Source organism: Dromaius novaehollandiae, chromosome 5 (genome assembly GCF_036370855.1).
Source record: "Dromaius novaehollandiae isolate bDroNov1 chromosome 5, bDroNov1.hap1, whole genome shotgun sequence".
NCBI lineage: Eukaryota > Metazoa > Chordata > Aves > Casuariiformes > Dromaiidae > Dromaius > Dromaius novaehollandiae.
Window position 1 is genome coordinate 17,912,174 of NC_088102.1, and position 17,564 is coordinate 17,929,737.

Consider the following 17,564-nt stretch of genomic DNA (forward strand, 5'->3'; position numbering starts at 1 on the left):
GAAATAGTGTGGTTTTAGAGCTAATGTGATATGTATCCAGTGCATGCTACCTTTCAGTAAGGAGAAGAGCTAGTACAAAGCCGAAAGGCACAGCAATCAGGCATCACAGAAGCACCATTTGCTTATGTAAACCCTGATGTGCAGATGCTACAAGTACTCTGGATTTTCCTTTCTTATTCCCAGTTATGCTATTTGAGCCTCAACCCTGTTCTCGGCAGACTAGGCCTCTCCCTGCAGCTAGGACATCAGTTCAGCCCTTGATTGCTGTAACTATTTTGAGGAAATGGGAATTCACCCAGACATGAGCCAACCCCGTTCTAATTGTTTCAGTAAATTCAGGACAACAAAAGCAGCAGGCTTTTCCCTATACTCACACTCATTTCAAGCAGAGAATCACTAAGCTCTTAAAAATCTGTTACTTATGATAGTTCCTGCACAGGGTGCTTTTGCTTGCAGAGTCTGAGAGCCAAGTATAGTTGTATGCCAGCTCCAGAGCAGTCTCAGTGGCTCACAGCACAGCTCACCTGTGACAGGAGTCTAGGTATCTTTTAGAAGTATAAAAAAGGACACACCTGTGTTACTTCCTCTCTCTGCTGCCCCCCTCTCCCCAGTCAATTCAAGTCCTGTCTCCAAAGCATAGAGAATTCAGAGTTTCTCCATAAAAATCCTGCAAGAGAAACATGAGCATTTTTTAATGTGAATATTTCACTGAAAACTCTAAATATTCACTATAGTGGGAGTTAGACTGTGCGCAAATTCTCAAAAGGGATCAAGAAGATCAACATGAGCAGTATAACTCAGTGTCCTGTGACGCTGAGGCTCCAAATCCTACTCATCCATCAAATGTTCCTTGTTGGGAAGCACACCTCTGCCATTACCCCACACTAGACTGCTTTGATTAGGTTTAAACTGATCACACATAGAGAACGGTGAAGTCATCTATTTCCTGTCAGCCATCAATGACTTATCTGGAAATACCCTTTGTACATTGCCAGTTCCAAGTTTAACAGAGAATTTATTTTTAAATATCATGATAATTGTGCTTTCCTCAGACTAACAGTTTTAAAGAAAACAATATAATTCATTTATTTCATGTAGATGTCTTTGACCATGATTAATATCCTAATTACACAAACTCAGTTCAGCACAGATGTTGTTGCAAACAGCTGTGGCTTCTTGCAAAAGAGAATTTCTGTGATGAAAATAGCTTTTCAGTTCAGTCCTACCACAACAGATGAATTTATCACAAGTGAATTAACCCTATTTATACAAATGAGCCTTATTTATTTCCCTCACATTTGATTGCATTCAGTTTCTTTTCCATAATCCATCTAGAAATAAAATACTCATTAGTAATTACTTTACTAAACAAGAAGTTACTCTCTGTGGTTGGAAAACTTCTGTTAACATCAAGATGATGCTCTTATGGAAAGTTTGCTGAGCAAGGGGTTTTGCCTGACTTGTGCAAATATCTTACTAAGGAAAAGTTTCTATATTGCTTATTCTGTCTCATGTAGGAAATATGAACCAGGTGGAAGATACTTTGCAGAAGGAAAGTGTGTGAAAGGAAAAAGCAATTTAGGAAAAGCTAATTTGTTAAGTGTTGCAGCCATAACTTTGGTTGCAGCCAGGAAAGAATCTCAGAGCAAGAAAAAACATCTGTGCAGAGAGAAGATGAAATACGTATTGAAAACAAGGTCTTAAAATGCATATGAGTGTAAAAGGGAGCATCTAGTTATGGATAATAATTACCTGTCTTGGTGCCTAGTCCTCATTTAGCTATACTGTTCACACAGATGCAAAGAGATTCTTCAACCATCAAAAAAGCATTATCTTATCTCACATATTCAAGGGACAAATAATGGAATGTACAGTTTGAATCTATTTTCTGTTCCTTTTTGAGAGAAGAGCCATATCTTTATGTTTTCCAGGTCCGAGCTCTTTCTCTCTGGCAAATCTTATGGAAGAAGTTGTAAGATATCACGAGCCCCAGCTGCCCTGGCCAGAGGTTACTGCCTTGTGCCAATGCCTGCCATTGTGCTGGACCATTTCATAATCTTGACATATTCAGAGTTGTAGCAGGGGTGATTGAGAAGAGGCATCAAATAGAGGCAAATTTGCTCCAGGCAGGGTGGGAAAGATGTGACAGCAAAGGTGACAGAAAGAAAGCAGGGACAGCCTAGATGCCAGAGTCTTGCAGTGCCATGTTAATGTAAACCACTGATGGAAATGAGACTGTGCTAATCTGCCAGAATGTGAACTGCAGAGGCTAAAGGGCAAACACATATTCTTCTCTTCTGCCTACACTGAAACAGGGAAAGAAGACAATAATTACATTAAACCATCTCAGTGACCTTCTTTCAGAATCCTCAATATCCCAAATGCTTACAGTGTGAAAGACTTGTTTAAGAAAATGTGTATGAGCAATGGAATCACATCATATAAATAATACTTTATATTATTGAATATATTTATTCAGCTAGCTGATGTCTTCTTCACTGTGGCCAACAATATTAATCCTTTAAATAATAGCAGATGATAACACTTTGCAAAGTTTGGCCCAAACATTTTCTTTCTAGCTTTGAGAGCAACGAACTTGAAGTGTAATTCCAAAATATCTACATGAGGGATTTAGTCAGTGCTTGTTTAAAGACGAGTCTGCAATAGAAAGCTAATCTAAAGTGTCAGTTTAGACTTAAATAATAATATCAAGATGTTTCTCTGTGCAGACAACTTCATTCCAGTAGGAGAACTTTTCTCCCTGGACAATTTATCACTCTGAAAGTTATTTAAATAAGAAAGGTTACTATAAACCAAGACAAGAAGGTCTATATGGCAAATTCTGCTGTTAAAAAGTTATCATTTTAGTATACCAGTGTAATGAAACAGTCCTGAGTGGTAAGAGCTCTGCACAGGGTCAAGATTTTAGTGTAATTCTGCTACACTGCTTCCTGCAGGTAGAACCGTAAGTATAGAGCTTTGAGTTCTGGGCATTATAGGAAAAGGAGCCCTGTGCCACCATCTCCTGGTAAAATCAAGGAATGGACATGATGGATTCTGTCTCATTTTGCAAGCCAGAAAGAGTAGCTTTCTGATTTGCTGCTGCTGTGTCAGCAGGTGTTTTGGTTTTCTTGTTAAGTTTCGGGTGCAGGATTAATGAAATAATATATTTGAACTGACCACCACCACTCAGGAGTAAGGGTTTGGTGTTATGGTAGGTAATATATAGATCAGCTCAGTAGTGGGGAAAGAGGCAAATGAAATGTTAGAAATCATTAGAAAAAATAAAGAGCAAATCTGATAAGAACATTGTGCCACTGTGTAAATCCGTGGCTTACCCACACCCTCATTACAGCATGCAGTTCTGGTCCCTAATATAAAGGCGGGGGGGATGTATGAGAACTAGAAAATGTTTAGAGAAGGGCATTAAGGATGACCACCCTGTGTCTGTCTGGAATAGCTCCTGTATGAGGCGAGAGGTCTTCAGCCTGGAAAAGATACAACTCAGAGTAGATATGAAAGGTGCCTACAAAATTATTTGTGACACAGAGAAGGTGGATAGAGACTGAATGTTTACCATCACATCAAGCATGTAAGAGCCAGGCTCAAAACCAGCAGACAGCGATGGTTCTGCACACCGTGGACAGTAGATGTGGTGTGGCCCCTGATGGAGTGGCCCTGCAGCCATGAGGCCGTACCAGCCTGGTTAGTGCTATCTTACGAGCCTCCTTGCTGTGCTCCACTGCATGACAGACCTGTGCTGAGAGTGCTTTTGGAGGAGGGCATTCAGCCCCAGCCCAGGGTGACTGGATCAAAGCTCTTAAATTGTCTCTTGAACTGCCAACCTCAGGCTTTCATTATTGAAGAAGGACTAATCAAATAGGCTAGGAAAATTCAGAATAGATCTCTGTTTACCCAGGTATGAGGCACAGACTACCTATTACGTGCTGTAGAAAACAACATGTGGTGTCCTTCACCTGTTACATATGTACTGGTCCTAGATAAATCTAACCTATAAACAGGTGCCTTCCATCTTGGAAACATATTTCTGCATGGCCAAAGTGAATACTTAGTGAAATCTAATTATAAATGCAGCTTTTCATACCAAGCATAAAACAGTAGAAAATTAGGTCTGCTGCCTTTCTTTGGTAGGCAAACAACTTTCAGTCCAGAGCATACAATGAACAACAGTTTAAATGTGTATAAGTTCATCATTTTCTGGTTCTGTAATTCACTGTCCATGTCTGAAAAAACACCTTGCCAAAGTGCTTCTGCAGAAGTCTAATTTAAGACTCAAAGACTCTCACTTCGAATCGTACAATAACCTAGGTTGGAAGGACCACTGGTCCACTCTGCTCCAGACTAAACCATGGAGCTCTGCTCCAGGAGCTATACCATGTCTGTTTTACCAAGATGGGTTGTAGATAACAATATTTACCAGTCACTTCACCTGGGCAAATTTCTTTCCTGTCCCATGCTTTTACCTAGACTTGCTGGATGTGCTAGCTGAATATTCCCTCAAAGCAATTCTATCACAGTTCTTCAATAGGTTTTATCAGGTAACTAGAGAAAAGCTGAGTTTCAGGAGTGCAGGCTTTTATACATTGATTTTTTCAAATTGTCTCCTTCCAATTCTAGCTATCAGTGTTACAGGAACTTAATTAAAATGAATGGTGATCTGGAACATTCAGTCTGTCTGTAAAATGTTATAAAAACACATTAACTGTTTTTTATATTGCTAAATCACTCCAGCAAGCATTGCACTGTCTACAAGCTCTTCCCAGAGAGGACATAAAAGGAAAGCTAATGGTGCTAAAAATGGAGACACATCATTGTTGGAAGGTAATATATATCCTGAGCTTTTTTCATAACTAAATGTAAAGATGATGAAAACATTCATGACAGCTAATGAGAAATGGAGTCGCATGAATTGTGAAACCTGAGAAAGTGTGACTCATAACCTCAAACGCAAAGAAAATAAAACAACCAGCTTGGTTTCCAAAGGAAGCAGGCTTGTGTTTTCATGTTTGTAGCCTCCTGCCTTCTCTTAGCCTCCTTCCATAACGTTTGAGCTTGCTGGCAAATTTCAGTCAGTTTAAGAGAGGTAGAAGACTGGAAAACCATTACGTTACTACTTGAAAATCAGTGACTGTACAGGCAAGAGATCCAAGTTTGTACCCTGCTGAAGGAAAGGCAGGAGGACTCCACCGTTTGAAATGCTGCTTGGTAGCAGCAAGCAACCAGTGCCTTGGCCTCATCTGGCTAATGAGCACGGGGCAGGGAGCGGCAGCCTCAGCTGCAGCTCTGCTCGCCCACCTGCCCCTCGGGAGCCACCGAGGGGCTGTGGAGGAAAGCTGGGGCTATTGCGGTGGGGAAGGATCCTTAGGAAACCGGGCTTTATCAATTCCACCACTCGCAAAATAGTTTAAATATGCTAATTTGTGTTGTCTCTATCATAGTGTAGTGCATTTCTTCTGAGTTTTTTTCTAAGAGTGCAGTTAAAAAAGCATGTGAATGTTTGTGTTGTGAAAATCTCACATGATGTGAATCAATGCCACACACTGACATTACGCTCTTTACCTGCGTTAGACCAGAACAAAGGCAAAAATTCAGGTTTTCAATCATCTCATGAATTTATTAGGGCCAGTTTATTAGCAGACTCTACTGAAGTCAATGAAAATAGAATAGTTTGTCTCAGATGAGGAGATGGATACTAAACCATCACAGTACTTGCAGAGCAGGTAAGGACAGGAGTTTCTACATCACCACATCACTGCTAGGAGGAGTCTACATTTACCTTAAGCTTGAAACAGTGATATTTAATGGTATATTCTGTTCTGAGTTAGTCTCTCAGACTGGGTGCTTACTGTATAGGCAACTGTCTCCTGGTCTTACTTTTAATGTACTAGCTTTTTTTCTTCCATTTACACTTGAAATTGATTTTCAGGGTTTTCAACAAAATCTAGGAAAATAAAATATTTTTACATTACTTCACATCAGGATGGGGGAAAAAATCTCTTTTTTTAGCTTTTAGCAAAAGTTGATTTAAAAAACGGTGGGAATTTCCTCCTGTAAGGTGTACAGGAGGACTTTTTCAATGCTCTCAAAGAAAAAGAAAAGTATTTTGAAGCTATTATGTTAATGAAACCTCACAGTTAATTTGAGATAGCATTTCTTCATATTTTGTTCTATTCAAACCATAATTCATAACTTATAGCCACAGGTTCCAATTTAGCAAAGATATTGTTTATCTTTAGTGGGACTATTCATACACTACTCGTATGTCTGGAATTAGTAACACCTGCATGTCTTGTGCAATCAGAAACAATTCCTAGGGCCTGTGTTTCTTCTTGTATACATTAAACCACATACTTGAATGGTTCTTGAAGTGAAAGCTAAGTTTCCTGTCTCCCAGGCTTGTGTCTGTATCATTAGGCTAAAATGTCATGCTCCCTACTAGTTGATCTTTCTCCAGTCCAATGAATATATATAGGTATGTGTGTGTTTATATACACAAATATTGTACATGTGTTTCATAAGTAGATAAAAAGGCACACACTTATATAAACATCTCTTTTTTATTTTTTTTAATTCTTTTTTAAGCAGAACATCCACGGAAGGTGGGAAAATGTGTTTCCTTCCCTTTCTCATCAGCCTTTTGCAGCCTGAAGAGTTGATATTCTCCTGCAAATTGGGTGATTCTGGATGGTCTGATTCTACCAGGTTGAGGAGTGTGCAAGACCTGTAAGTCTCGTATCTGCATCAAATGCTCCAGTGACTAGGCTAGTAGTCCCCTTTTTGGTGTTTCCTACAGACGGTGCAGGCAGCTCCCCCTTCAGCACGCTCCCTCCCATTGAGAGGCATCTGACACCTCACATGCAGCGTTTGGACACCGGATGTAGCTACTCCAGGAGCTGGGTGCTCCGGAGCCCAGGGAGACCCAGGCTTCTGCGCTGGCCTGCCGCTGCTTTCCTCTGCGTGGTGCAGCGGTTCCCTCTCCAAAAACAGCTTGTCTTCTGTGCTAATGCTCTCAATTAGATGGTGAAATCCTTCACAGATACACCAGAATGAATAATTATCTTCATTATTTACACTGTACTCCTTTTGAAGTATTTTATTTGATAAGAACACCTGCAAGATGACATTCTCCTCAGGCGGTTTAGCAATAATTAACTAAGCAAATACATGAGCAGGCCACATCCACATGACAAGATCCTTTTGCATTTTAATACCATATGTGTTACGTTTTCCTGAAATTTTGTATTTTTATATTCAATTATCAATATGAAGAATGAATTTCTTGGAGACGGAGGAAGCAAAACCTGCAGGAAGGAATGGGCACATGTGGGTTCCCTGTTGGAGAAATTCACATTAAAATGCAGGCTAGACTCAATGGAAAATGAGAAGCAGCTTTTAGCTTGGTCCTTTAGGAGAACTCACTGTGAACAGGACCAATTAGTGCCATTCTAGGAAACTGTATAAGAGATTGTCAGTATTAATAACCCAGAGTTTAACATCTCTGAGAAAATGTGCTCTGTGTTTTACAGAACACTGAAATTTTTAACTAGTGGGGAAAAAGGTCTCGCCCTCTGATATCTCCCTTTCGTGTCAATACTTACATGAAATGAAGTGAAATGTGGCACTATAAAAGTGGAAAAGTCCTGAAACCAGAAAAGAACAAGTGTCAGCTGTCCTGGAAGTTAAGGAAGGGATTATGTGCATTATCTTTGATATATCTAGCTTTTTGGCATAGTGGAACCAGGAAAATGGCTGCATTAGTTACTTGCTAGGCATCATGGCATCACTGAATTCTTATTCCCTGACGCAGTCGATAGTCATGATGATCTCCGAGCTATAAATCGCACTGAATGTTTTTCTGCTACTGCAATGACAAAAACCTTCTTTCCCTGCTCCATTTTTAGATAGTATCAGAAGATAGCTTGAAACAGATATAACTTCTAGAATCTCTGAGGCTGATAAATACAACTTTCATTATACGGTGAAGGAAATAACAAGGAATAAGGAGCAAAGTAGAAAAAACATTGATTCTCAGCAAAGGTTATGGCTACCCTTATTTTCTTCAAAGGTAAGATATACTACAGCATTTTATTGTGAGAGTTCCCCAGATACAGCATAATACCTATGGCACTTTCCTTCTTTTTGTCTGCTTATTTCACTGTGCTGAATATATCAACCTACAGCCTTTCCTCAATGCATGTGTAAGGAATGCATAAGGAACCAGTTATGTCCAATAATGTTGCTGGATCTGAATCTGTTGCTTCAGTTAATACTCCTGTCCCAATTCTTTAGAGTTTTGGGAGTGCAGAATTAAAATCACTGTAATTCATTTTCTGCTATACCTGTTCTTGCTATGCTCTTTTGTAACCAATCTACTATCTAAAGAATATTACTTTAAGAATATTTGTCCCTGGATGTTGATCATTGTGGTTTTCCAAAAACCTAACATTTCTTTGCTTGTAGGTTGCACATGAGGTTGTGCTAATGGACATAAGAAATCATTTGAGACTTTTGTCTCAGATTTTAAGAGTGATTTTTTGAGGTAAGCTGAAATTCACCAAGCTGATTCTGATTGAGATTATTGATCAAATGACTTGCAGCAGCATCACAGATACAAATGAGAAATAATTATCAGCTCCACCATGTGTTGTAACATTAGCACTGAGAATTAGCTTATTCCCATGATGGGCTAAAAACTGTATTAACATTTTAACCTATATTAATACCAACCCAAAGAAGGTATGTGTTAATCTGTTCCAGCCTCTCCCCAAAGAGATGGCTTACTCAGTTCACCTGGATCTCTTTTACTACATATTTTACAATTTCAATAAGGGTTTTTTTACAATTTCAATAAGGGTTTTCCCCCCCCCCCCCTTCCTAAGTTCCTCTAAGTTCCTTTACAGCTTCCTCCTAATAAGTTAAAACCGTGAGTTCTTACTCAAATTCATCTGGAATTTCATTTCCGACAGGTTCTTGTAGGAATGTGGCTTAAGTAGCTGTAGTTCTCCACAGGGTGTCCTGTGTGTATTGCTGTATGTACATTCTTATCCATCAAGTGCTTCTTTAAACATGTCTGTGTTTCAGGATGAAATTCACAGTTTGTTGGCCCAGATAATTTAGTATCAATTTGCTGGCCAGGTTCCAGAGTATTTCCTGGTGTTACAGATCCAGCTATCCCATGCCTTTTGCAGACTAGCACTGGCAGAAGTGAACTTTCTGCCAAGTCCCTTTTCCTTCCACACTTTTCTTCTCCCTAAGCTTTTGCTGTCTTGCTGGGCTTTCCTCCCCCCACGGCTATAGGAAGACTTCACCAACTCTGAAAATACCTACTCACAGGTGGTGGCCCACAGTAACGAGTCAATAGCTGTATTGGCTGGAAATTGTCTCCTTATGGTGCTAATGCCACGTTTTCGGTTGCTGATATTCACTAGAGAAACCTGGAAACCATTCACCAATGAAATACAATCTGTGCCCCCTAAAATAAAACCCAACACCTTTGACACATGGTGTCAAAGGACCTAATTGTGAAATATGGTAAGGTAGGACAGCCTTATAAATCAGAAGGCGGCTTACCATGTTTAAAACCCTGACAGAGAGGTTATGACTCTGGCAGTGTCCCTAGCCTGTTTATCTGAGACGAGCCACGGAGGACGGCCTGGCAGGGATGCTGCACTCCCTTATGCATCAGTTTGGGGCTGCGCCTGTGCTTGAAGCTTTGTGTCCTGGAATTGGACACGGTAGCAGGTAGACTTCATTTGAATTCACAGTGTTCAGCTCCAGTCACACAGGATATGGCTCTACTAGCAGATATGCACAGCAGGCTTTTAATGTGAATACCAGGCACCATTTCTCTATGCCAACAAGGCTGCCTGTTGCACAGTGCTGCTATTGATGCAGTCCTCGAGCTGCTACGCTCCCAGCTTTATGAAGGTGGGAAGGAAAGTGTTTAGTCAGCCAATACCAATAATCTGTAGCTTTCAGCCCCTGTCCTGGGAGGACACACTGAGGAGAGTAACTGCTTCAAGATACAAATCCTCTAGCTTCACCTGAGCCCTGGTCACATGCTGTGGCAAGTGGAGAAGTGTCTGCAAACATGGAAACTGCAAAAAATACAGTTTCAGTTCTCCCCCAGCATCCAGCAGTATTAGCTTGCTTGAGTTGGACAAACTGTCCAGAAAATCTAGTGTCATTACTGTTTGCTGTTCATCCTCACTGGTAGTTTTTATCTGAACTCATTAATGATTAATGGGTAGATGCTGCTTAATCCTGTTTAATGGTCGTGAGTTGAACAAGGAGCAGTCAAGATCAGATGGACACTGCAGGCTCCTTTTTGTTGCACTGTGAGTACCCTTTCAGTTTTCTCTTGGATTGTTTGTGCATTTCAAATCGGGGGATTTTGTTGTTGTCTAGGAAGAGTGCTGTTCAACATGTAAACAAAGTGATATATCTATCATGCGAAAATCAGGGCATGCCAGGAACAAGCAAAAACTGGCTGCTAGTAAAAACGATACTTTACATAGCTAAATAAAAATTATTTTGGAAACCACAGAGATTGCTACAGAGAATTTGCTGCCACAGTGGCCAAATATTTTATCTTTGAGGAAATTGTACAAGTATTTTGTAACTTTGGTCCTAGACAATATGATCTGTGTTTATATCACATTTTTATTTGACAGATTTAACTCTCTAGTCATTTGTTCAAATGATGAAGACTTACAGGGCTGCAGTAGTTATCATACAGTGCCAAGTACAAAAACAACGTCCACCAGTTTCCCAACTTTTACTGGGGAAAAGGTCATAAGCTCCCAGTTCTTTGAAAACTTAAAAAAAATCAGTATTATGCTATTTTTACATGTTAATATGATCAAAATGACTTCTTTTGAGGGAGCAATTATTATACAAATAATTTATCATGAGACAGTTTCTGGGAATCACTGGCATCAGGAACAAGAAATATAGAAGTGAGGGGTTTTTTGGGAACAGTGTGTGTTCTGAGGGTGTCATTTTACTTGGCTGAAGTACACACGATGAAGAAATTAATTTCCATGCTATGTTCTGTATGTCTTCCAGAAAGGGTTTAACGGAAAATGAAGCCCACTTTGTGTTTTTTGCTGGCTGGACTGTTTATCGTTGCCCATTGTAATCAGCGCCCTTATCACCCCAATAAGCAGGATCATCCTAAAGGGACGTATTACCCAGGTCATAGTTCTCAGAGTGAAGGCGTTTATCCAGATAAAAATACAACCTTTATCAAACTAGCTCCCAGCAATGCTGATTTTGCATTTGCATTTTACAAGTTGGTCACATCTGAGGCAACCAATCAAAATATTTTCTTTTCACCCATAAGCATCTCTACTTCCTTTGCAATGCTGGCACTTGGTGCCAAAGCAGCAACGCTGATGCAGGTTCTGGAAGGACTTGCCTTTAACCTGAGAAAGACTCAAGAGCAGGAAATCCATGAAGGTTTTTGCCAGCTCCTCCACATGCTGAACCGTCCAGAGAGTGAGCTACAGCTGAGCCTGGGCAGTGCCCTTTTCATAGAAGAGACACTAAAACCACTACAGAAGTTCTTGGATGATGTCAAACGCTTCTATGAATCTGAAGTCTTTTCTATTGACTTTAACAACTCTCCTGGTGCTACAAATCAGATCAACAGTTATATTGAGGAAAAAACAAATGGGAAAATTGTTAAGTTAGTGGAAGATCTTGATCCTCTCACTGTGATGGTTCTTGTAAACTATGTCTTCTTCAAAGGTAAGAAATGTTGTAGAGTGAGAAGCTTATAACTTAGATGCTTACTGCTTATTACAGGGAGCGAAAACCTAAGAGAAAGAAACTGCAATTTAAATATTTTAAATGGAGAAACCCATGTTCAGTATTCACAAAATATTCCTGTAAAAGATTCCCATCTAAATGCGTTGTCAGTGTCAATGTTTGTGCCCTCCCCTGGCTGAGGAAAGACTGGGGTTTTTAGCAGATATCTTTGTTCCTGAGTAAATTCTTTAACGTGATGATAGACCAACGCTGAAGTGAAAGATGGTAATTTGGGGTTTTATCTCTTTGTGAAGCTCTTTAAGCACCTGAAAAAAAAGAGCTGCAATGCTGTAACACCTGAGGGTGTGGTATATTGAAAAATAATATTTGCTCTAACAAAAGAAAGGTTGTGGGACTAGACCTGTCTTATTCACAATGACAATTACTCTTTGTATTCCACTGAATTGTATTTCTTTTTGTCATCAGCCCATTGGGAAAAACCCTTCAGTACTTTAAATACAAAACAGGAGGATTTTTTTGTGGATAAGGATACGTCTGTAAAAGTTGACATGATGTATCGGAAGGGTTACTACAGAAATTACTATGATGAAGAGCTGTCCTGTTGGCTGGTACAAATACCTTACAATGGAAATGCTGCAGCATTACTTGTTTTGCCCGATGAAGGGAAGATGAAGCAAGTGGAAGATGCTCTCTTTAAAAGAACTGTGTCTCGATGGGAAAAATTCCTCCGAGACAGGTAAGAGGTTTTGCTATGGTGAGAAAGGCCACATTAGGAGCATGTATCTCACCAAGGCAAAACATTAAAGGTGGTCTTGTTGTACAGAAGCCTATTGATTTAGCAGCAAGGTAAAGTTAGCACACCTTTGTCGCATATGGGCATTGTGAAACTAGAATGGAGTGGCTACTTTTGAAGCATTGAGTATGAGGATGTTAAAAGCCATGTGGGATTTGCCACGTTGTATGCAAGAGAGGAAAATTTACTTATTCGCCAATACAGGGACAACTTCCATGGTGGCCCAGGCCATGTTTTATATGAGAACAGCCTTAGGACTGCTGGATATGTTCTTTTGAAGAACACCTTCTACCTGGCAGTACTGAGTCTCTGTTTGTCCTAGAGTTGGTTTAACTGTGTCTTGCTATCTTTCCCCGCAGTCCTAAGTCCCCCTTTCCCCAGCACAGTGGATATATGGAGAGAGGGGCGAGCATAGGCTGATACTACTCCAGCCCTCTACTGTAGATAGCTGTACTGGTCAGATGTGCTGTTCAAACCCTCACAGCAGACTCTTAACATTTAGGAAAATAAATGGGAAGTGTCACTAGACTGAAGCCACTCAGGAGCACTACCTAGATGACAATTTCTCTGTGTGTTATTTCTTTGTTACAGAAAAATACATCTGCACATTCCTAGATTTTCTATTTCTGGTACCTATGATGTGAAAAAGATAGTCAAAAAAGTGGGTATGATTGATGTATTCACTGAACAAGCTGATCTGTCAGGAATTACTGAGGAGCCTGGACTGATGGTTTCAAAAGTAAGTCAGCACATGCAATGCAGTGTTCACAGGATTTGTTGGTTCCTGGGAATATGGCACTGATACCACGTAAAAAGTTTATCACAGTCTTTCTGAAGCAATACTCAAACATCAACAGCTGCCAGTCTGAAGGCAAAGCGAGCCCTTCTTTCCTAAAGCTGAAGCCAAGCATACTTACCCCCCGCCCCTTACAAGCGGTTACACATGCACACATGGTTCGAGGACAAGTAAGAAGACAAACATGCAATTAAATGTTCTTTTGGCTACTAAATAAAATTACCTAAAGGTAGCACATTAACTTTGGTAAAATATCCTCTAATTCACCATACAGAGGGTAAAAGGCTGTTATTCTTGCCCTTCTAGTGCCCTCAAAAAGTTTTTTTTTTTTCCACTTAGATGATAGGGTCAATTCATGATAATACACAAAGCTACCAAAGGCAAAACTAAATCTGACCTAATTTACCAGGTTTGTTTACTTCCGGAGCTTCTTTCCATCAGTCATCCTGAATGCTCCTCGGCTGTGCACTGTTAGAGGGTTGTTTTCTGTGTAACATTAACACCGGTCGGCAGAGATGATGTGATGACGTGGTTGTGCTGTGGTGCGAAGAGGAGCAGTAGGCGATGGCCTTCCCGAGGCTCGCGCGCTGCGTCTGGCATAACGCAGGCTCACTAGACAGGAGTGAAGCGGGGGCTGCTGCAGCCTCCAGGAGAGAGCGTGCGGATCTTGATCCGGCAGCCACAGGGTTCATGCTGAAGTAGAAGTAGCGGCTCGTTTCTTGCCAGGATGCTAGGTGGAGGCTGTTTCACTTTGTCTCTTTGCAGGTGATCCATAAAGCCGTGCTGAATGTTCATGAGAACGGCACCGAAGCAGCAGGAGTCACGGTGAAGGAAATTATATGGAGATCTGGTGAATTTCCTGCTCCACGGCGAGTCAAATTCAACAGGCCCTTTCTCTTGATGATTCTGGATAAATTCACCCGCACCATCCTCTTCATAGGGAAAATCGTAAACCCTCTGAACTGACTGGCCAGAGGACACGCTGTAGCGCTTACATACAGTGCTGGCTCAATTCCTGCGGTCCAGCAAAACATTTACACGTACACACCGCTAGGTACTAGTGCATTTCTTTCACCCCTTATCATTATATATGTTTCTAATCCCTTAAAACACACACACTATTTTTCCTTGCCCAGAAGTTACTGGTATTTCCTCCCTCTCTACAGCTGTGTATAGCTTGTAGTGTTAAAAAACCATAAGTCACTTTTCCTGTTTTGTAATGAGCCCTTTCTGCCGTGCTCCTGTGGGGCACTGGAGATGCTCAAAGGCTCTCGGATGACCTGCCTTGCGCTGCGTGCTCAGTGTGCACAGGGGAGGGCAGGGAAGGGACATTAGGGAGAAGGAAGTGGGAGGCTGTAAGTCCTGTCTGTTTAACCTGCTGACTTCTGACAGCTCATCTCAAATGCAGATCCCCATAATATTGGAGTGAATCCCATTCCTTTCTTTGGTTTTTGCCGAGTATGGCATGAAGGTTTGCTGCCTGGGACATTGTAGGACACCCCAAAACTTGTTTATCAGTACAGCTCTTCTACCTGCCTCCCTCTGTCTCCTCCTGTATGAAACCCTCCTCCTGACAAGAAGGTTGTTTCACCTTGCAAATGATGTTTGTTCTAAAAACAAAGGAAGCAATAACAGCAAAAAGACTTTCGTTTGTTTTTGTTTTATTTTGCTAATATAGCCATGTCAATGCCAGGACATTTCACGGAGATAAGAGTACACTGAAGCAGTCCATGCGATAGTACCAGTTTCCTTTTATAGCTTTCTCGTCACTGTCATTTGTTACTTCTCCTACTGAGGCCGCCTTCACTATCACATGTTCCAGCTAGCCTGTCAGACTTGGTAGAAAAGAGAAGGAATGAAAAATTATAACTTCAGAGTGTTTGTATTTCCTCCCTGGAAAAAACAGAGCTTTCTTAGGGACTTGTTAAGCTGCTTAAACTCAGATGATTACCACAGGCACACAAACAAAATGCAAGTGATATTTGAAAAGTCACCTTTCTAAATATTAGCAGTGGATTATTGCTATTGAATAAAAACGTGTTGTGATTAGAAATTTGTACTTTTTCAGTCAAGGTTTCATGAGTCTAATTTATTTCTATTGTGTTATGTTGTTTTACAGAGACTCTTAGCTGATACCATTTTAAAATACTAGCCACACTAGATAGTTTTAGGGTTATGAATGGAAGGAAAAACAAATCAGTAAATATTTAAATTATTTTGTTCTTTTTTCTTTTATTTTGTGAATGAATGTTCCGAACATATCTTCATAAAAATATAGAAAGCCAATGAAAATACTTAAATTATGATTGATTAGATCATTTTGTTGTAGAATAACTAGAATTGGCAGAAAACAGCAAAATATAAATGGAAGCTTTTTTAATTTTAGGGTCTTAAAATGTTTGTCAAACAAATATAATTTAAAAGTGATGATGATTATTTCTAAAATATAATTATCTTGATTGGTTAGGTTCTTAATTTTCATTGACAGATTAAATTAGTATTACTAATATTACCAAACTGTAGCTGTAGGTATCCTGATAAGGAATATATGATCCTGTACATGTCTAGCTGTCAGCTCGGTAGCAGTAGACATTCACTCTAGCACCCTCCTCAAAGTCATGTAGACCAAAAGCATTGACAAAACTTTCTTACTGATAGCTGTATTTATTTGGTCTGCTTAATGTTCAGTAGTGAATAGTTGGCTTCATACCATTAAACATGTAAGGATTTGATCTTGTTGTAATACAGAAACTGATTCTATAGAAGGTCACGTAAAAGTTAGTGGCAATCCTAGGTCTACTTCAGGATAGTATGTCAAAGTCCAGCTCTACGATGACAAATGAAGGAATACCAGGAGACTTTGTTTGTTGTCCCTCAGGGACCCCAGATCAATAGTCCTGTTTGCTAGTAGGAAAAAAATAAAACGACTTTTTGCCAATCAGAACTCCCTTTGAGAGGTAAGCTTGGTGCTAAACTTATTTGCAAGTGGGTGGAAAAAATCAAGGTGCATGTAAGAGCATGATCCAACCTGTGCATTGACCTTGATGTCTGAAAAAGTACTAAGAGCTGTTTTGTGAAACTATAATACACTGTACCCCTTTCCTATATGTTATCTTCCCAAGGAAGGATACTTAATATGTGAGGTACTTAATTTGAAATGACATGTAACTGTATGGTTCTATAAAATAAATTACATATTTTATTGAATTCAGAAAACTATGTTTTCCCCTCCCCCAGTAAAAAGTGTAATCTTGACATATATGTAACCTATTTTTCCCCATAAATCAGTTCTTAAATAATGGCATGAGTCAGGTACTGTGTTATCTTATTCATGAATTGATTAAGTTTCTCCATAAAATCAGGTTTTTGGTTTTTTACCCCTGCTATTTTTATGGTTAGAAGCCTTCCTCTAATCTGTAACTTCAGGTTGTTTCAACCCAATTTAAAACTTTTCATTTCTTATGTCTGTTATCTGAAATAACTCTTTTCCTTTTCTGGTGTTTATCTCTCTATATATGCAGATTTCATCCTTATCTTCCCTTAGCCTATGCTTTTTTATACTTAAGAGTCCTAGCTGTTTTTCAGATTTTCATTGTGTGCATGTTCTGAATATCACTTTTTTTTACACTTGTTCCATCTTGAACATATTTTCCTTCAATATAGAAGACCAGAATGTTCCAGTCACCTCATATAATGCTTTTAATACTTGCAGCTCTACCAGTATGTCCTAATGGCATATTTTCCCCCTCAAAGCTCAATTCTTTAATGTTTATGGGCCATTTATTCCACTCTCAGAATCCTTAAAGTATCTTAAAATGCCATCTATCCACATGTACCGGACTCTGTCTCACTGAAATTTTGAGTTTAGTGTCTGGCTTTCTAGAAATGTTAGGTCAACTTTCAAGATTGGACGTAAGAGGTAACTAACTAAAATCCAAATCCTGAACAAACATATGTCTTGATCATGTTTTATTCTTGGAAAGCTTAGTCTCAGAAACTAAAACAGACTTTTGTAAAGAACTGACCCTCTATCACTAGCACTGTCGTCAGTATTAAATTATTACTGGAGTAATACCTAACTGATAAATAACAAGAAATTGTTGTCAGTAGAGAATCATCTTCAAATGGGAATAGGGGCCTTGTCTCTCTCTCTCTGTTTCTACAAAGATCAAGAAGTGCCAC

The 17,564-nt window shown here is 39.8% G+C and overlaps 1 protein-coding gene across 1 annotated transcript; it reads left to right on the forward strand.

The window, feature by feature from the left end:
- Window positions 1–10,222: 10,222 nt before the first annotated feature.
- On the forward strand, window positions 10,223–15,449 carry LOC112993594 (alpha-1-antitrypsin-like). The gene is made up of 5 exons (XM_026117376.2): window positions 10,223–10,358; window positions 11,089–11,772; window positions 12,259–12,529; window positions 13,178–13,325; window positions 14,148–15,449. Exons 2-5 carry the CDS (start codon window positions 11,106–11,108, stop codon window positions 14,346–14,348), a joined length of 1,287 nt encoding a protein of 428 aa, XP_025973161.2. The 5' UTR covers window positions 10,223–10,358; window positions 11,089–11,105; the 3' UTR covers window positions 14,349–15,449.
- The last annotated feature ends 2,115 nt before the right edge of the window (window positions 15,450–17,564 follow it).

What these genes read in the sequence shown, in the direction of transcription:
- LOC112993594 (XM_026117376.2), top strand. Translation starts at nt 11,106, where the DNA reads ATGAAGCCCACTTTGTGTTTTTTGCTGGCTGGACTGTTTATCGTTGCC. An exon ending in AAACTATGTCTTCTTCAAAG is followed by an intron (nt 11,773 to 12,258) that starts GTAAGAAATGTT and finishes TTTTGTCATCAG; the next exon opens with CCCATTGGGAAAAACCCTTC. An exon ending in CTGGACTGATGGTTTCAAAA is followed by an intron (nt 13,326 to 14,147) that starts GTAAGTCAGCAC and finishes GTCTCTTTGCAG; the next exon opens with GTGATCCATAAAGCCGTGCT.